The following is a 21758-nucleotide window of genomic DNA, read 5'->3' on the forward strand; positions in this document are numbered from 1 at the left end:
TGTCAGTTGTGACTTGTAAAAACACTGGATTTCCAATGGGAGTTCCTTATTGGATATCTGGATGTTTGCCTTACAGGAGGCAGCTGATGTTTTGCCTTGTTTGTGTTGGGTGATATTTAGCAAGAAGCAAAAATAAAGTCGAAGATAACTAAACTGAAACAGTCTAAAAACTATAAAACAATCCTGTTAGGTTTGGAGAGACTAAATCAGGAATCCCCTCCATGTTTTCAAACTGAGCGGAGCACTTTTAGTGTCACCCTCTGACCCAGGCTAAAGAAAATACTCCTGTCTCTCAGGACCCTCCAGAAAATAGATCGCGGCCTATTTCAGGGTCATGAGCCACACATTGAGAATCGTGTACTATAGGAAGACCAGCCGCTTCCAGCAGGATGTAAACAAGACATTTTAATACTTTTATTTATGTTTTATTTTACAACAGGTTAAGTTCAGCGTGATGCTGTTCAGGATCCCTGTGCAGGAAGCAGAACGACCTGATGAGTGCTGTGATGGAGGGAGAGGCCACGAGGTTTCTGCGGCTGTGCTGCTTCACAGGATCTTTCACCACATCTTTAATCTGTAACAGCTCGGGAGGTTAAAGGAAAACCATTTAAATCAGGGATCCTGATTAATGGAGAAATACTTTTAGTTTTTCCTCAAAGTTTCTATTAACAATCAGACAACAGATAAACAAATGAGATGTGTGCACGATTCACGGGTACCAGCTTCTTTATCCTTTACAGTTTAGGTTTTTAGAGAAAGAAACTGTTTTGGCTTTAGACTGATTTAATCGGGTGTTCCTCAGGGCTCCTGACTGAGACACTTTTTCATTGAGATATTACGTTTAACCTAAAAATTTCTGTAGAACATGAAGCTTCTTAAAACTGTCTCACGATTCAAACCCAGAAGTTTTGAGTTAAGTTGAGCTTCAACTTCTGTTTAATCTCAAATTTAATGTGTTACAGAAAAAAACAAAGAAAGCGTTTCACCAAGGATCCACCCTGCTGAAGGTCTGACCATCTATCTGTCTGTCCATCTACCCGTCTATCAGTGTATGTGTAGCAGTATTGTTGATGTTAACACAACCTCAGACAGACTGATAATGGAGCAGCTGGAGCATGAAATCACATAGAAAGACACACAGAGAGGGAAAGACAGATAGAAAAGGATGAGAGGACAGAGAGAGAGAGAGCATGGGGACACAGAAAGAGACAGATAAAGAAAGAGGGGGACGAAATAGACAGATATGATAATATACAAGTACAGAGAGAGCTAAAAAAAACAGAGGAGAGAGAGAAAAGAGAGAGAGAAGTGGGGGTTGCTGGCATGGGCGAGAGAGTATGACACAGGGTCAATATGAGAGAGAGAGAGGGCGAGCAAGATGAAGAGAAAGAAGTGGGGGAGGGCGAGACACACGGAGAGAAAGAAACAGACACCAAATTCATTGTTTTCATTGTCTAATTCGAACCACAGAGAGGGAGAGGATGGAGGGATGGGGGAGCGGAGGAAAGGGGGGGAGGTGGAGAGGAAGAGAGAAAAATGAGGAGGAACATGAGACGAGTTGAGAGATTCACACACATTCCTGCTTCAGACTGAAGTTTGAGACTGGAAACGAAGCGATCCGAGGAAAAAGTGGAGTCCTCGGAGCAGCTGAGTCCTGCTGCGACCCTGATTTCAGCTTTCAAAACTTTTCCATCGCCGTGTTTACTTACACTCCAATAATTCAATTATAAACACATTAAGACTCTTATTATTTCAACTCTCATGTAAACACCTTAACCAGCTTATCTTATTGGATTTAGTGTCACTCCAGCCAAAATCTGCCTTTTCAGTATAAAACACTGTTGGATTCAAAGACTTGAAATCAAGAGGTTCAGCATCCGGCTAACAATAAATAATCATAAAATTAATAATAATAAAAAGTCATACATTAACAAATAAAAAATAAACTTGTGAGTTCTCAAACAAACTGTGTCTAAACTAGAAACATAACTTTGTCGTTTTTGTGCGACGGCGTCTCGTTGCCCATCGGCACGATCACACGTCACGCTGCGACAAGTTTTGAAAACAAGTTTTGAAAACAGTGAATTGAACTGTTCCCACTTTTCTGGTACTTTTATTGGTATAGTTTTATTGGTTTATTGTTCGTGGTGTTAAGCTGCATGAGTTTCCTCACGCAGGTGCTTCAAACTATCTGAGGCTGTAAATGCTGAGGTACTTGTACCTGTAAACAACATTATGAAATAAACATAATGAACACAGCAGATGTGGATTCTGCTCCAGAGCTGCTTTGAAACCTGACACAACACTGACGTCGTTACTCATCATGTGCACAGTCATCTCCAAATCTCCGTCAATTATTTTTCCCTTGAATAAAATAAAGCAGTTTGTAAACAGACACCTGATTCACAGGTGATTGTGTCTAATAAAATGCAACTGGCGACTCCAGCACAGGTTACAGGCTCCAGTCAAGCCAGTTTCCTGGTGACCGCTGTGCACTCAGCCTCTGCCTGAGTCCCAGGCTGAGGCTAAATTTACTCAGTGTGGGTTACATGCTGGAAAAAAGGTTAAGAGCTCCTGATATAGGCTGAATAAACACGCATGGCCTTTATTTCTGCTCCAACTGCACTGACTCTTTTTAAGAATGGTTCTGTATTTATCCAGGAAAATGTTTCATGAGCATGTTTACACTCATTTTTAACGACTTCCTGTTGCACGTTCTCACACTCCCACACGTTCACAGCCACAGTGTGCTGTTAGGCTGCTACACTGCAGGCCGTACTGTAAGCTGGGGGGTCAGTGCCTTGCATAATGGCACACTGGTGGTGTTTATTAAGAAGCGGGAGGACGTCTGTAGTGTTTCTCCCCATTGTCCTGCTCTGGGTTTCAGTTTGATTCTCGATGGGTAACAGGCAGCACGGTCTCAAAATACAAACTGCAGCAATTAAAGATGAAAATCACGGTTATCTGTGTGAAAGGGTTTGTTCTAACGATGACCAGCTTCCTGTGAGCTTCAGTTCACCGCTGAAAACACTGACTCAAAAAAAACTAAGCAGTGAAACAACTGTAGCTGCTCTGCATGAACACTGTAACCGTAGAAACGACTACAGTATATGAACACTGTAACCATAGAAACGACTACAGTGTATGAACACTGCAACCATAGAAACGATTGAGGCTGACATCCACACTACACTGCATCAAAGCCGTAACCATGGAAACAACCGTAGCCAGGGTCCCCGCATGCTACACTGCTCCTACCGTTGCTAGGGTCCAACGGTTCTGCAGCATGGATGTAATATGTGATTAAATCCACAGTCGTTAACTTTTTAAGTTCAACCATTCTGGGATAAAGTACCAGATACACATGAGAAAACATTGGATTACGAAGATGTCCTGTTTGCTCATGCTGCTGCCGCTACCCTTAAACCGCTGGACGCCGTCTGAACCACGACACCAGACCAAACTCCAGCTCTGAACTGCTCACAGTGTCTCATAAAACTACTCATCAAGGTAGCTTTTATAAAACACATGCACGAACTGATGACTAACAAACACAAAAAACTGCTCGACACTAAAAACTTTCCATCTGATGACAAACATCAGAACTCTACTGCAGAATCGACTAAATTCACGATATGAAACTGCTAAAACTGTAAAAGCTGGAGACACAAACACTGCACAGGACAGAGAGACGGCAATATAAAGGAATAACAAGAGGACATGGACGTGTAAAATCATATAATTTAACTGGAACAAAAACAAAATAAAAACATTTCATTCACATTCAGAGTCTGGATGTACTTTTCCAACAAAACACACACATCCCTCACACAGTAGTTGTTGCTTACATAGACGTTCTCTGTGTCCTGTAAACTGCAATAAACCCAAACACACACACAGACACACCGTAAATCTCGCCATAATACGCCCTCTGAGTGTACGTGTGTGTTTGTATGTGTGTATGTGTATGTGTTTGTGTGTCTGTGCCTCTGTGTGTGTGTGTGTTTTATAGGTGTTGTAAATTTGGCTGCCGGCGTTGTTTTTATCAGCATATTCGCAAGCTGTTTAGCCAACGGTGCAGATGTCACTGTTACGACCACACACAAACACACACACACACACACACACACACACTACACATATCAAGCAGAGCAACACACATAAAGAAGTTGAAGAGAGAGAAACATGTACACAGACACACACACACACACTATTTATACAGCGTGGTATGTGTGTATAATCCTATCTAAATTCACCTGGTAGCGTGTGCATGTGTGTGTGTGTGTGTAGGTCACACACGTGTGAGCCGACCCACCATTTGCATCTGCCTGAGTAAGCCGGTATGATTTTTTTTTTTTTTTTTTTTGTGAGTGTTTCTAAACGTATGCGTGTTCGGTGTGCATGAATGCAAGTGTGTGAAGGTCAGCACAAGAGTATGTGTGTGTTTGAGTGTGTGTGTGTGTGTGTGTTATTTGATTAATGCTGAGAACCGTGGAGTGTTTAGAAAGAGGTCGCGACCTTTCAGCTTCCATTCAATCAGACAGGGAGAGAGAGAGAATACCTCTATCCTCTCTTTTCTAACCTCGCTCTCTCTTCTGGCTTTTTTCTTGCCCCTTGAGAATCTGATAAGGCTTAGTCAGCACACACACACACACACACACACACACACACTCACACACACACACACACACACACACACACACACACACACACACACACACTCACACACACACACACACACACCAAATGCTAATAAACTGAGCTCCTTATTTACCTGTGCAGTGACCACACGCTTCATGGCCCAAAGTATGTGGACACCCCTGTCGTTTTGATTGATGCTTTATTTCACAGCAGTGAAATCTTAATCGTGTGCTTCGACATGACAACGTCCACCTGACAGCATCAGGTCCAAACACCTAAAACAACATGTGTTTACGATAACCTGAGGAAGAACCTCCGTGCGCTGAGTGGATTACGTCTGAGGCAAAGTCTGCTGATTATTTTCTCTGTTAACCAATTAACAGTTGTGAAAATTGTCGATCAGTTTCCCAAAAACCCAGAGTGACATCTTTGTTGTCCATGACTCAAACACATTTAGTTTCCAATGATATAAACAAGCTGAGAAAAAGCTGAAAGTATTCACAGTAAAGAAGCAGGAACCAAAGAATAATTTACATTTAAAAAAACCAAACAAACAGATGCTTGAATGATTGATCACAATAATCGTGGATTGATTTTCTTTTCAATGAAATGATTCAGCTTTAGATTCAACCTGCTGGCTGATACCTGCAAGCGATAAAGTTACTGTTACCGTGAACTTTCCATTGTATTATAAACCACTGCGCAGTGTTTAAAACCCATGGATCTGTTACTCAAAGCAGCCCTATCATTACCTGAAACAACACGCCCACACCAACAAAGCCTCTTTTTTTTTTTGTAAACAGGGGAATGATCTTGTGGCTGAATCCCTGTGACCAGGTGTCCCAAAATCTGCTGGAAAACCAGAGGAGCTGAGGTCGCTCTCGCAGATTAATGCCCAACACATGTTCTTCTAATGTTCAGGTGTACGCATTCTTTTGGCCATGTAGCGTAGCGCTCGCTCTCTCCGTCTGCTTTCCCCTGATCTTGTCTTTTTCTGAGTCAACACTTTCTTTTTTCCTCTCTTTCTCCCATGTCATCTCTTTCCCTTCCTCCTCTTCCTCCCCTTCGTCTCTCCTCCACTATCTGTTAATTTGCTCTCCATCTCTCTCTCCTCTCTTTGAACCTCTCTTTTAGCCCCTGCGGCCCCAGCCAATTACACACTGTTTGTCCACCCGTTTTCAATAAAACACTGCTTCCCTCCCTCCCTCCCTCCCTCCATTCCTTCCCCTCCTTTTTTTCTGTTTTCCTCCCCTCTCTCGCTCTCCCCCTCCGTCCACCCCCGACTGGTTCCGTCCACTCCCGTCTTCCCTCTCCTCCACCTCCGCCCTCCCTTCGTTCTCTTTTTTCATTTTTAATTAACTTCTTTTGTAACTTGGAAGCGACCCCCCTCCTTCAACATGCCTCTTGCACTCCCACACTCGCTCCGTCTTTCTCACAAACACACGCACACACTGAAACACACTCGTCTGTGTGAGACTTGGCCTTCGTCTGTGCACACAAACTCACATGTAAATGGGGGTTAAACATGCTATTTACATATCAATTACAGGCAGACACCGAATCAATGATTAATGCGGGCTCAGATTAGCAGCAGGACGGCTAGTTTCACTGCTATCTGCTGGTGTTTAACCGCCGTGTCCGACCACTTACACATTTTAGACTTTGGATTGAGATTTGAAGGATTTTTATTTAAAGTAAAGGGATTCTGATTACTTTCAGTCTTTGCACCACTGACTTGCGTCCGTTTGTATCAGCACTCCTAGATTAAGTGCTACGTGCTGGGAAGATTAGCGGTTTTCAAGTAACTCTCTGAATTTGGATTGTGTGTTTGTGTCGATAAACTGTGGCAGTGTGAAAAGAAAACACGATATGAAATATGTGACATCAGGAATCAGACATATATCAAATTCAAGGTTTGAGATTAGAGTTACAGATTTATTTATTTTAACTGAGTAGATGAAAAAAAATCCCAGCTCTGTTTAAGAAAGTGAAAATAGTCTGGTTAACTCAGAGACCAGTCGACCAGTTAGAAGCATAAAAAGTGGTTAAACTGGACCATTTGGCTTTTAAACACACATTTACTAAAGCAGACCTCTGTGGTATAAACTGGCCACCATCGTAATTAAAACCCAGTTAATGAGTGAGCAGTATGTTGGTCTTTATGTGTGACGGCTCTACGTTTCTCTGTGCTTTCATGTTACAGTAGCTTTTATTGGTTTGACTGTGCTTTTATGTCCGTTTGCAGGAGGTGATTTTACCGGCTTTGGCTGCAGTTTCATTTTACTTTATTATAATCCTGCAGCTTCTTCACGTGTTTTTCACATGATGCAAAACATTTTTTGTTTTTTTATTCTGTGGACTATTCAAGTATCCACTGTCAACATGAGACTGAACACATTAAACTTTTTTTGTATGCTTTGTGTTATTTTATATTCTATATTTATATATTTTTTATATATTTAACACAATGGAGGAGACAAAGGTCATGTATGATGTCTAACATTAAAAAAACCTGCTAATTCTCCAGCACGTCCACCATCACTTTGTTTTATTTCATCATTTCTTCTCGTTAGTTCTTGTGTGTTCTTAATATTTTCAACTTTCTACTTTTGCTTCAAGGTCTTTACTGTTTTTCCAACGTGTCTGTGAGGTTTTACTTGATTATTAATGAGGAAATTTTTATTGTTTAATTAAAATGAAAGATGATCCGAACTAGCAGCCAGAAACAGAAACAGAAACAGAGATGAGGTACAGGAATCACTGTTAACTACAAAAAGTTAGTTTTTAAAAAGTGGAAGAGAAATATCGTCTTTGTCTTTTCTAACTTTTTCAGGAAACTCTTGTGACTTTGATGTCACACTAAACAAGACTCCCTCCATCCATCCGTCCTTCTGTCTTCTTTGGTACCTGTCCCTTTCTCTCTTATAAAAAGATGGAGTGCAATGATTTATTGGTGACACCAATATGTCAAAAATAGAAAGGAAAGAAGAAAAAAAACAAGGAGAAGGTGAAAAGAGAAAGAAAAATAGGAAAAAAATGAGAATCCAAAAAAGAAAAAACAAAAAAGAAAAAGTGAGAGAAAATAAAACAAAAGACGAGAAGATGTGCAAACTAAGACCAACTTCAACAGTTGCATTGACAAAAGCATGGACACCCACCCCACACACACACACACACACACACACACACACACACGCACACGCACACGCACACACACACACACACACACATATATAGCACAGAGGGTTTTCTTGACAGCGAAGCGTGTATTGTTGCATTGTTTCCTTTGAGTAGAAAATTACAGTGGACCGGATCACTTCAATGACAAGCTATCAAAACGACAGCATGTATGCCCGCACACACGCGTACACACACGTACACACACGTACACACAACACGTTTACACACAAATGTACCGTGCTGCTACTGAATGACAAGCTCATAGCTGCAAAAACAATGTTTTCAGATATTCACATTAGGAACTCTCTCCCTGCTGTGAAAACTGCAAACTGAGGACACAACAAAGACGTTTAGTGGTTAAAGAAGAAAAAACACAAACCGCTTTTATGCTAATACACAGGTGCCTGTAAGTTTAATAAGTCTGTTTTTTTTTAAAGATGAACTATATGAACTCGTTTCAAAATGTGTCCCTGTCTTCTGATTCTACTGTACAGGAAAAACTATAAAGCCAGTGGACCAAAACAATGCCTCCAGGGGAGAAGCAGGTGGACAGGAAGCAGCAGGGGATTGTGGGAAATGTGGTCTTATTGTAACACAAAAACAAGCACCACCTCCTCCGTGTGATCAGTTCTTATATCCAATGGCAATTAAACGTTTGTGGATAAAATACTCTACATACACAATAATTGTGTGTTTACAAAGTTCAGTTTTTTGGTGAAACAGTAGAAACGCTGAGTTTTACACAGACTGTGAACTGTGAGGTGAAATGAAGAGAAAAAAAAAAATATATATATATATATAAATATGATTTTGATGATTAAGTTGTCATACTGTCTTATTCTTAACTTTATTTTGTGAACACTGTTATAACTTCATTTTCTTGTTCTCAGTCTCTTCATATGTAAACAAAAGAAGAAACAACAGGAGTTTGGAAAGTTGGCACTGGAGTGAAGCACTAACATGTTTGTTTGCTCACACACACACACACACACACACACACACACACACACACACACACACACAGACACACACACACACACACACACACACACACACACACACACTCCCACGGCAGTACAATGATGAGAACCTCTTCCTCCATAAACGTCTCAGTCAGTTTAACCACTGTTATTATTCTAATCATGATGACATGTTTTTAAATGGATTATTATACGTTTTCATTAATAACACGCTGTCTGGGAAGGATTTTTGACGCGCGGGGTGGTGGTGACGGACGTGCACACACACACACACACACACACACACACACACACACTGTACATAGGCAACAACTTAAAACACACACACACACACACACACACACAAAAGCCACACATGCATAAAAAGAAAAAGAAAAAAAAGGAAATATGTGCAATAATAAGGAAAAAAATTAGTTTTAAGATTTTAAAACAACACACAAACACACACTTACATGTTCCTGACATGTTTTCACACTGCTAATTACAAATTACACGAAGTTAAAGTTTTTGTTAATAACACGCTGTCTGGTAAAGTTTCTGTATGACGAGGACACTGGTGGGCGACACACACACACACACACACACACACAGATATGCATGTATGCTCTTGTCATGTTTTTAATTGATTTCAGCTATAATTATTTTTGTAATAACACACTGACACACGCGCGCTCTCCCTCATTCTCTCTCGTCTGTGCGTCGTGGCGTTTTAAAAATGGATGATCGTTTTATTTTTTTCCTGTTTTTATTAATGACACGTTGTCTGTAGGCAAGGACACACACACACACTCACACACACACAGAAACACACACATCACCTGTCATCCCCCCACTGCCCTCTCTTTACCCTCTCTCAGCTCCTCCTCTCTGTCCTCCTTTCATCTCCTCCTTCGCCTCTGACCTCCTCCTCCTCCTCTTCTCTCTCTCTCTCTTTGATATTGCAGTTTGTGGATGCCGATCGCTCTAAACTGTAAATCTGTCGGTTGCGTCTCGGGTGCGCACGCACACACACGCACACACACACACCTCTGACAAGCTGTCACAATAAATAGACAGATAAGACCAGGTGGAGGAAGAGGAGAGAGGGAGGGGTAAATCACAAGAAGATTGAATAAGAGAGGGATGGGAGGGAGGTGGAGGAGAAGAGGAGGGGATGAACAGTGAGTGGGTGAGGTGAGGAGAGGAGAGGAGAGGGGAGGGTGGAGGATGAGTGTGTAAAGAAGAAAGGAAAGGAAAGGAAAGGGAGGCTTGAAGAAAAAAGGAAAAAGAAGTAGAGGAGACCAGGGAGGAGAGGAGAGCCTGACCCGAAGGATGGACGAGAAAAGAAAGGAGCAGGGGGAGGAGGAGGAAGAGTGGCAGGAGAGACAGAACAATGAAAGAAAAAGGAGTGAGAGTGAGGGGAGAGAATGGGCAGATGGACCAAAAGATGGAGAGAAGAAAAGAAAGGAGGAGGGAGAGGGAGACGAAAAAGGATCAAGAGGAAAGGATGGAAAGAAGAAAAAGAGGAGACAGAGGGAAGAACAAATGGACCAAAAAGGACGAAAGAAAGGAGGAAGCAAAAAGGAAGAGGAGTGAGGATGGGCAGGAGGTGAGGAGAGGACGGAAGGAGAGGAAGGAAGGAGATGACATTTAGAGAGTTTAACTCATGAAAAAAAAAACCAGGAAGTGGAAAAAAAGAAGTAAATAGAAGGAGAAAAAGAGGAAAGAGGTGCAGGAGGGAAATTAGAGAGAGGAGAAACGAAGAGAAAGATGAGGAGGAGCAGGTGAAAAGATGAGCAGAGGAAAGAGAGATGAAAGCAGGAGGAGGAGGAGGAGGGATGGAGAGATTACCTGGTGAACGAGAGGAAAAGCTGTTGTGACACTCCCTAATGCGATTTCTAAACCAATCTGCTAAGTGCACCTAAGAGACTGTGTGTGTGTGTGTTTAAGTGTGTGTGTGCTCACGGGCATCAAATAATCTTGTTGCAGACAACACCCTCCTCCCTCCTCCCTCCCTCCCTCCTTCCCTCCCTCCCTCCTTCACCTCCCATCCCTCTGACTGTCTCTGTCACCTGGATTACGTCTCCATTACGCCGCCTTATTTGGAAAACTTCATCTTTTTCTTTGGGTTTTTAAACTTTATTTACAGCATATTTCAGAAACAGCCTCGTGCGTCGCGTTCAGCACTGATGAGGAAAACTGCGCTTGACGAAACGATGGCGGAGGTCTGCGTAAACGTGGGAAGGAACTTTCACCATTAGTGAGATTGGTTTTTTTTTTAGAAATGCTGAGGTCTAAACTCAACATGGCCGCCCCCTCGCATTTTCTGACAAAACATCCAAAAACCAAAAATTCTCTGCCGCTGACGCTGAATTAGCATCTTCAACAGAGGCAAGCGCCAAACATGGAACAACAACACGAAGGTGACGAGCTGCGTAAGTGATACAGCCCTGCTCTGATTATTATTTCACCGGTGGCAGTTAAAGTTTCCTGGGCTGTTCAGGTTGGCGTGACAGTATCTGTGCATCCCCGGGACATCTGTCTCACCTGAGCAGGTGCTGCCAGCAGCTGTGCTAACGTTAGCTGCAGTTAGCCACACACAGGTCTCTCACACCGTGTAGATAAAGGATGAACATGTCCAGCACCTTGGGTCTGATGTAATGTGTGAGTTTCACTATGAGGAAAAAAAAACAAAACGGTGTATTTCAGAAACTGTTAACGATTAACAGCTGATCGTTAACGTGTCCCACTATTGATTAAGGAAATCTTAAAATCTCTCTCTCTCTCTCTCTCTCTCTCTGTCCCAGTCAAGGTCTCTCGCCCCCTCCTTTTCGACACCGTCTCTCTCAAAAGTTGGAGACTGAAGCAGCCTTTGTGAAACATTATCTATTTCCCAACACACACACACACACACGCTGACCTGCCTCTCCCCTCTTGCTGTTTTGTTCAGCCCACACCCACACTACACACACACACACACACACACACACACACACACACACACACACACACACACACACACACACCCACACTACACACACACACACACACACACACACACACACACACACACACACACACACACAGGGAGAGAGGATCAGTTCTTTTCCGTGGTGACAGAGGGTCATATTTCTCTCTTTGATCTTCACCTCTCTCTCTCTCCCTCTCTCTCTGTGATCCTTCACTCTCTTCTATTTGTTTTCATCCGGAAAACAGAGAGAAGAAGAAGAGAGAGAGAGAGAGAGAATCTTTCCTCTCTGTCTCTCGCCCCGGCCTGTTGGTAGGTTGGTAAGTGAAGCATGAAACCGCCTCCTCTGCCCCTGAGACACGTCGGCTCGCAGCCACCACGCTGCTGGATGGAAAAACGTAATAAAAATCAAAGTGTGCACAGGATGTGAGGAACCTCCTCAGTTTACATTAAGACATGTTAGTGATGATCCACGATGAACTGAGCTGTTGTACAGTGCAGATACACGTTATAGCACAGCCAGCGACCAGAAAACAGAAGTATTCTTTATTCTGATTTTGGGGAAGTTTTAAATAAAAACTCTTTCAACCTTAAAATATGATATATATATAAATATATATATACAACAAGCAGCAGAGAGCGTACGGGAAACAGACACAGGCTAAAACACTGGTCATGTTTTCTATATAGATTTAAAACCTTTTGTCTAAAATAAACAGAAGAAGTGAAGGTAAACGTCCCCACAACGCAGCACACAGGGATAAGATTCAGAATTCACCTGATTCACCAGCCGTTCAGCTAACCTCAAACATTTACACACGCAACTAAATTATTTTCATTACTGATTAATCGTTAATGTCTATAAAGCATCTGAAAATAGTGAAAAATGTCCATCACAGCATCCTAGAGCACAAGGTGTCCTCATCAAATGTCCCGTTCTGTCCTAAATAATCAGTTTACTATAAAATAAGCAGCAATTAAAATGCATGGAGGCATTAAAATGTTAAAATGTCCTCACTCTGATCAATTAATCGATTAATCTTCACACGTCTACAAATAAACTATGAAAGGAATCGATGTTACAGTGCGGAGGCTCGGTGAAGAACAGCTGGTTACAAACAAAACAGAACTTTAACTCTGTGTTTTTGTTATTGACTGAAAATTGATCATCACCGATCAGATGTCTGATTAATGGACTGTGTTTAGACGGCGTGTGATTGGCCGCTGCCTGGCTGTTAACACACACACCTTCACGCTGCAGCGAGGTGACCTCAGCTCCCCGCCGGCCAACGCTTTAACCTTTATCAATTAACCAGCAGCACAAAGCGGAGCTGAAAGCAGACACACACTCACAAACACACACACACACACACACACACACACGAAAACCTGCAAAATACACACTCACTAACAGAAACAGTACACAGGAATATCAGCAAGACACACACGACAACGACGACACACACGGAGAGACAGGCGCATACAGGCGTTTATGAACACTACCGCAGACTTACACACACACACACACACACACACAGATGAAACCCGACCCAGTGTGACAACTGATAGCTCTGTTTGTGCTTGCTAGAAAGTCACACACACACACACACACACACACACACACACAACATACCTCAGCCAGAAGGCAAAACAAGTGACCGTGTTTCAGTGTGTGTGTGTGTGTGTGTGTGTGAGTGTGTGTGTGTGTGTGTGTGTGTGAGTGTGTGTGTGTGTGTGTGTGAGTGTGTGTGTGTGTGTGTGAGTGTGTGAGTGTGTGTGTGTGTGTGTGTGTGTGTGTGTGTGTGTGTGTGTGTGTGTGTGTGTGTGTGTGTGTGTGCATGTTTTACAAACCACTGTGCTCCATTAAAAGAACTTAATGCCCCATGTAAAAGAATGAAAAACACCAAATTGATGCAAGGAGCTCATGCTGAGTGTGTGTGGACGTTGTTCTGTGTGCGTGTGCGTGCGTGTGTGTGTGTGTGTGTGTGTGTGTGTGTGTGTGTGTGTGTGTGTGTGTGAGGCTGCAATGCTTCAACAAACCAAAACGACTTTGCTCCCCCTGTGTTGCAGACAATGACTCTCCCATCATCTGTACGTGAATGTTGCTGTTTCTTTCTGTGTGTCTGTGTGTGTCTGTGTGTGTGTGTGTGTGTGTCTGTGTGTGTGTGTGTGTGTCTGTGTGTGTGTGTCTGTGTGTGTGGGCTCTAACAGCCTGTCGTGATAAGGAGAGCCGAGAATAACACTCCGACATCAGCAACCCTCCCTCCTGTCGCTCACTATCGATTCCTCTCTCTCTCACACACACACACACACACACACACACACACACACACACACACACACACACACACACACACACACACACACACACACACACAGACACACACACACACACACACACACACACACACAAAACCAAGGAGGTGACGAGGAAGAAGAACAACCTCTGCCTCTGCTGCTCAGAACAGAACAGCTCAGTGGTTTGTTAAAAACCTTTCATATTACTGACTTCACTAACAACAGAGGAAACAGAGACAGTCTTCAGTTAAACATGTCCATGTCCCACAGGTCAGCTGACCATAAAAAAAAACCCTGTAAAATTTACTAACAGGAAAACACACAATTCACCACATACAGTATATAAACAGCAGGATCTCAGTCTCGTTGTCTATATGTTGATTTTCTCAACAACCGCTCATCTGAGAACCCGAGAAATCGAGGTGTGGACTGATATTTTTTGGATGAGTGGTTCAAAATTAGCACCAAATCACACTGTTCTTTCTGGGAGATTATCATGAAACGTTCTACCCGGAAAATAAAGTGTTACCAAGTCATCAGCAGTAAAATCTGCTAATCTTTGTGCAAATAAAGACGTTTTTACCTTCAAGAGAATCATGTTTAAGCAAAGAATGAAGTGTAATTAGTTTGTTTACCTTTTAAAAAACTTTCCCAAAGAGAAGAGAATCGCACCCACATCACACAGCATTTGTCCGAGCATGCACATGGTGCTCTGCGAAGGTTTCAGGCACTTCAGATGTTTAGATTCTTATCCATCACGCAGTACCGTCAGGGAGGCGTCTCATCGGTCCCAGATTCATTCTGTTGCATGACAACGAGAGGAACAAGGAGTCCTGGCAACAGATGGCCTGACCCCCACTGAGCCCTGATCTCAACATCACGGAGTCAGGCTGAGAACACATGAAGAGACTGGTTAGAGCAAAGGTTTTATTTACTCCTGCAAAACTGAGAGGATGTCTCCCAGATGCTGCCGGTGGAGTGCCGTACAAATTCAAATCCAGATCTCTACTTTCTGCACCACTTCCAAAAGCCGCGTGAGCAGCTCGACAAACCTGAGCGGCCTCCAAACAAACTTCTCTACGCAGGAATAAAGAAGAACTTGTGGGGACCTGGTGTGAGAAATGACCTTTGACGCTGGAAGCTTATTTTAAAGTCTGCAGCACACAGCGCTGATGTCACCTCCTTTAAATAACTCATATTTAATTTTCCATCTTTAGCAGGATGTGTGGGAACTTTGTACGGCCCACATTATTTCTCATTTTTGTTAAGCAGATACTTAATGGTTGCAGAAAAGGACATCAAGAGCACTTTGAATTAAAAAAAAAAAAACATTAACATATACTGTAATAATGTAATACTGACCAAAAATGTGGGTATGAGTGATCAGTGCTTTTACACAGCGAGAGGCCGACCGATGCAGGATCCCAGAGCCAGAGTCTTTTTCTTTATTATTTTTTTCAGTATTTAATTTTTGCTTTCTTTTCCCAGAGAATCATGTCGAGAGAGAGAGAGAGAGGGCGAGAGACCATTAGAGAGAGTGGGAGAGAGAGAGAGAGGCATTAGAGGAATGTCAATATGATTGGAGAGAGAGGAGTATGTGTTCGCTGTGTGTTCAACAACAATAGCTCTCCAGCCGTGTTGTTCCATGCGCATTCACCATTCACATGATCCATTATTACCCCTGACATGTACCGCTGTGTGTGTGTGTGTGTGTGTGTGTGGAGTGAGAGAGGGAGAGAGGGAGAGAGAGAGAAGACAGGGTGATTGAGATGAAGAGACAGAGGAGAGGGAGGTGAAAGACGAGGATGAAGAAGAACAGACTGAAATACACCACTGATTTTGTGTGTGTGTCTGTGTGTGTGTGTGTCTGTGTGCGTCTGTGTGTGTGTCTGTGTTCATAGAAAAGAAACAGATAGGGGAGAGAGAGGGTGAGATAAAGGGAGAAAGTGAGACTGGGTGATAAGAAGAGTCAAAAATAGCAAAAGACTAAATAAGAGAAGAGATGGACAGAAACACAAAGAAAGAGAAAGAGAGGAAGAAATGACCCTGTTCTTCAAAAACAGGGAGAGGGCCGAACATTTCACGCTCAATAAACTGTAGACCAGTGTGTGTGTGTGTGTGTGTGTGTGTGTGTGTGTGAGAGAGAGTGTGTGTGGTCAGCTAAAAAACAGAGGTCACTCCCCAACAATCCACCGACTCCACAGCAACACAACACGCTGTTAATGATTCGCCGATACGGAACAACTTCCACCTCCAACTATCAATCGCTTCCATCTTTCCACGAAACAAAAATAACCAAACTGAAACCGAGTCCGGGCGAAGACGTCGACCGGCCTTCCCACCGCGGCCCCGATGTGAAATTCCAGGATTTTTCAAGGAGTTTCCAGAAATAATTCGAAGCACTTCCATGAACCTAAACATGTCCCTTTTTTATTGATGTTGTTTTTTCCTGCCTGGAAAAACTGCGACAAATCTGTGAAAGTAGCGAGTGTGTTCATAAAAACAGGGGTTTCCAAAGTCGCACACTGTGGTAGTATGGAGTCGGAGTATGCCGAATTAGCTCTTAGCAGTTCCTGTTTGCAAAGTACCCGTGGATGTACAGACAACTGTCACCGGATTCATCTGATGCTGAGGAAAACTTCAAAATCCCAAGATTCTCAGGCAAGTTCTTTTTCAGCAGCGTCCTTTTTTCTATGATTTCAACTGGAGTATTTGCGGACATTTACTCAGGATGGACATGGGACGTAATAACATCCCTAGAAAGTGTAAGTGACACTGAATATAAACATATGTGCATCATGTCTCCGTGTTCAGATTTGACTGAGTTACGAGTCAGAGAAGGTTTGATTTTCAACACAAGTTGCAGCAATCAGGTGCTGCAGGTACCTTCATCGCCTAGGTGCTGGTAATCGGGGACAAATCAGTGGGCCACACTACACACACGACACAACTTCCTGTTGTTTTCTGAACACCTGCTTCATGTCTCTCCCTCTGATGTGAACCCCTGGTTCTTCCTCCTCCTCAGAGCAGAGCTGCTGCAAAAACAGGACATTGGTGTTGCTGCAGACTACACGCTTAATTGAGGCTTTTGGCTTTACTTTAAAACAAGGATCAGCAAAACTCAAACAAACTAGAAAGAGACAGAAAATTTCAGTGGATCTCTCGGTTTCCTGAATCTTCCTGTCTGGAAAAAAAACACCTTTATAAAATCCACGATATTCCAGAAATTCAATGACACTTTGGAGCTAAAGAAACGAGTCCAAAAACAGCAGCTTGTTTCCCAAAAAGGAAACAAAAATCTTCCACTACAACTAAATTTTGCTTTTACAAGACGGACAGTGTGTTCAACAAATCACCTGCACTGTTACTCAACAGGTCGTGTTTCTGTGCTGAAAACAAACAACTTGCTCTTTGCATTTCAGCTCTTTCACAGCTGCGAGATGAAAGAAGTGATTTGGAACATTTAGGACATTCAGAGCAACCTGAAATCTTTTCGTTTCCAGAGCAGTGTCAGGAAATGGAAAGTTTATTGTCACTACTGGCTTTCACAGCACTTATCTCATTTAACAAATAAAAAAAAAAAAAGTTTAAATCTAGAAGTACAGCCTGAACGAAGCAACCTGTTCAGAGTCGGTTCAGATAAAATGCTGTTAGCTCTCATCTCAGGTTATTTTCTCTTTAACATGTCCATTTAAAAAATAAAAACCTAAAATGGTGGAGACTCACAGGGCGTCACTTGGGTGTTTTAATTTGAAAGGTCGAAGCAGTCAGTTAAACAGAAACGGTGTGAACAAGCAGGTGACAGGTAGGCACACACACACACACACACACGACCGTTATACATAACGAGCATTAAAACACATTCTGTAAAGTGTCTGTTTACACACAAACACACAATAAAGCAACACACTCAATTTTTTTTGCTAAAATACCCCCCCCCGCCCCCCCCCCCCCCCACACACACACACACACAGACAGAAAAGCTCTTTTTCTCTCACACACTGGCCACAAACAGACTAACACTTGCATAAGCACACACACACACACACACACACACATTCACACTCACTGGTGAGATATAAAGTAATGGATTATGAGCATGATAAGCTTTTCCATAACTAAAGTCAACAGAATGAAGCTGCAGGTTGTTTGCTCTGAGTTTGTTTGCTGTCAGTGTTTATAATTTACTAAAACACTAAAATATTGGAACATGTGCCTGCTCCTTCAGCAGCAAGCACATAAACACAACACACACACACACACACACACAAAATAAAATAAGGAATTTGCTGATAACAAAACAGGAAGCCACGTTCAAGAATTTAACCACTAATCAAAAGTCACTGAGCCTGTAATAAATGTTTGTGTGCGTACCAACAAATATCTCCTACAACTTTCCTGTTTTCTAAAGGAATATCACACACACACACAGACACACACACTGAAAGAATTACAGTGATACTGCAGGTCTGTGCAGGCAGTGATATTAAATATTACAGAAAAATTAAGACTATGAGTGAATTCTTTATGTTCTCCCTTCAGTGTTTCCAAGAAAATGTGACTTAATCCAAACCCACTGCCTCCAAACATATACCAGGACCAGTAACACGCAGTGCGGAGCTGCTACCACAAACACATCGAAAGTCCCTGCACAAGTGATTTAAACTACACCCGAGTTAAACGGACACAGCGGAAATCCCCACTTTAATTACTGAGGTGTTATGGAAACGAAGCGTCGTTAAAAAAACACCGTGTTTTGCTTTGTTTTTCCACAAACATCGAGGTAAAGTCGCTAAAGTCGCTTTCACCGCCACAAACACACCGGGAAGTCGTTATGAAAATGAGAGCGGTCCGGACTCACGGACAGCGTCCGCTTTTCGGTCTGCGGTGCGGACTTTTAGGTGAAATCTTAAAAGTAAAAAAAAAGTGATTGAAGCTTTCACCGACCTGGCGCTGGTGCAGTCCTGGTACAGCGTCTCGAAGTCCTTCCTGGAGATGAGCTTGCAGCGGTTCACGCCGGGCTGGATGGCGCCGAGCCCCCGCAGGACGCGCACCTGCTCCACGGTGCACACCACCGGCGTGATGTCCAGCCTCTTCAGCTTGGTGTAGACGGTGTGCAGCCCGCCCACCAGGTGCTTCAGGAAGAGGTCGAACACCTGCGGGAGGCAGATGAGCTCCTGGCCGTCCACGTTGAAGCTGGCCACCTTCACGCCGTGCACCTCCACCAGCTTGCACTCGCTGCAAAGACCCGGGCTGGACGAAGTCTGTGCTAAGCCGGGGGAGCCGGGGGTCAGGCCGGCCGTGCTGATCGAGCCGAGTCCACCAAGAGGACCGAGAGCAGCACCGCCTCCGGACACAAGCGTGGCGGCGCCGCCGTTGCCCAAGCCGGCCAAGGCGCCCCCTGGTCCGGGCAGGAAAGCGCTGAGCATGCTGCTGGTGAGCCGCGGAGACGGGGACAGGGAGTGGGAGTGAGTGTGGGAGTTGGAGTTGGTGTGCGGGCTGGAGGTGCCGGTGGAGGCGACGGAGGTGTGGAGCGCGTCGGGGGCCGAGCGGTAGAGCGCGACCGGAGTTGGGGTGCCAGAACCCGGCGTGAGGAGCGGAGGGGAGCCGGGGAGCGACATGGAGGTGGTGGTGGAAGAAGTGGAGAGTGGTGAAGGGGCACACTCACTCTCTCCTTCTGTCTCTTCCTTTCACACACACTCACACACTTTCTTCTTCTCTCTCTTTCCAGTTGGGAAAACACTTGTGTGTCTTTGCTCCTTCACTTTTTCCTCTTCTCCTCTCGCTCTAATTTTCTTCCTCTCTTCCTCCACTCGCTCCTCTTTCTATCCACGGCCAGTTCTCAGTGTCGTTATCCCTGCGCGGAAAGCGGACTGTCCGGTCTGTGCGTAAAGGCGACTGGATCAGACTCCAGGTCAGCCCTCGTCCAGGCCCCGCCTCCTTCTCACATGACTGACAGCCACCTGAACCAATCAGAGACGACCTCATGCAGAACTAAAGATGTGATTGGCGAAGAAAGAAGGGGTGGACTTTATTACACACCACTGGTGTGTGTGTGTGTGTGTGTGTGTGTGTGTGTGTGTGTGTGTGTGTGTGTGTGTGTGTGTGTGTGTGTGTGTGTGGAGGGTATCGGTCAGATCTCTCGTTTTGCTGTTTCATAAACTTTCTCACGAGCTGCTTGATTCGCTAAGGGGAAGTTTTTATTTTCCTTCTTTTCTTTTTCTTTGTGTGTGTGTGTGTGTGTGTGTGTGTGTGTGTGTGTGTGTGTGTGTGTGTGTGTGTGTGTCTGTGCGCGCGCGTGTGAGTGTGTGTCCGTGTGCATTTGTGTGTCCAGTTGTGGCTCAAATGCGAGCTCTGGTGGCGAGAGGGGCTCACACACACACGCACACACACTGACCGCGGATCAGACTGCAGGTGGAGGAAACTGAGGCTTTCAAATAAGAAAGAGATGAAGTGAGAACGACGGATGAAAAGATTAATAAAAGAAAAGTATGAAAGAAAAGACTGGAAAAGAATAAGAAAAGTGATCATCACATATCACCAAAGAGAATTAACTGCATGTGTGTGTGTGTGTTTAAACAGTGAAATGGGATTGAGTGGTGTGGATTACACACACACACAGGGTTTTATAATCCCATGTAATCTCATTACGCTGAGAAACCCTGACCGAATGAAAGAGAGAAACAGAGAAAGACACACACTGAGTGAAAGAAAAAAGAGGGTGAGACGGTTAAAAACGTGTCTGACGTGCTCCTCGTTCATCTGAACAGGGAACTGATCTGTTCCACGCAGCGTGAAGAACCCAGCTTCCTACCACCTCCAGCTCAGACTGAGAGGGAGACAGGGGGTCAGCTCAGCTCACCCTGAGGGGCAGTGTAAGGCCACAGCACAAAGCAGTCGTCCAACACAACAACACAAACACAATCAAAACGGAAAACAAGGCTGAAAGTTCTTTTTAATGAGCTACTCCTCCTAAATATATTCAGCAATTATCTGTTTCTGTATCATTCTGATTGTTAGTGGGACAGTCTGCTGTTCATTGTGTTCATCATGTTCTGCTTCTGAGGGTCAAGGAGAAAAAGTAAAAAAGAAAAAGGTAAAACAAAGTAAGACAGAAAGAATTCAGAGATAAAGAAAAGAGTCAAAGAGACACGAGGGCACTGATTTGTCTCTCAGGACTAATAATGATCAAACTGAAGCTGGACTGGTGGAAGGAAGAGAGGCAGACAGAGAGAGATGGGGTCTTAGTGGAGGTGAATATCTCTCAGCGGGGTTATAATGACCGATATGAACTTGGAGTCGGACTTTGGGATGTAGAGAGTGAGAAAGGGAGGAAGAGGAGCAAACTCAGAGAGAGATGAAGAGGAGGGAGAGAGATAAAGCTGGGGGGGGGGGGGGGGGTGTGTGAGGAGAGGAGGAAAGAGGAGGTGACGAGAGAGAGGGAGAGGACAAAAGTGGAAAAACTTGTCTGCAAAATGCTCTTCATCCCCTGAGAGACAGACGGAGGAAGAGTCCGATGTTCTACACAAAAGGCCATTTTGACTTCTTTTTTTTTTTTCAGCCCATTAAATAACTCATCCTGCCACATGTCAGGTTTTTGTGTTGGCACAGATTGTCTCTGTGGATTAAAGAGCTGCAGCAGCTGCAGGAAAAGACACGAGAGAAGAAGACCTACCGTCACCTCCACGGATGACGTCACACCGCTCTGGACC

General features: G+C 43.8%; 1 protein-coding gene across 1 annotated transcript in view; it reads right to left on the reverse strand.

Annotated features, from left to right (window-relative positions):
- The window catches only part of dachb (dachshund b), a 64857-nt gene extending 44945 nt beyond the window's left edge, over positions 1-19912 (reverse strand). The window contains exon 1 of the mRNA XM_041031078.1: positions 18994-19912. Coding sequence (XP_040887012.1) covers positions 18994-19667 — 674 coding nt within the window. The 5' untranslated portion in view covers positions 19668-19912. The remainder of the gene's footprint in view (positions 1-18993) is intronic.
- Positions 19913-21758: the final 1846 nt, after the last annotated feature.

This window comes from Toxotes jaculatrix, chromosome 23 (assembly GCF_017976425.1).
Source record: "Toxotes jaculatrix isolate fToxJac2 chromosome 23, fToxJac2.pri, whole genome shotgun sequence".
Lineage (NCBI taxonomy): Eukaryota > Metazoa > Chordata > Actinopteri > Toxotidae > Toxotes > Toxotes jaculatrix.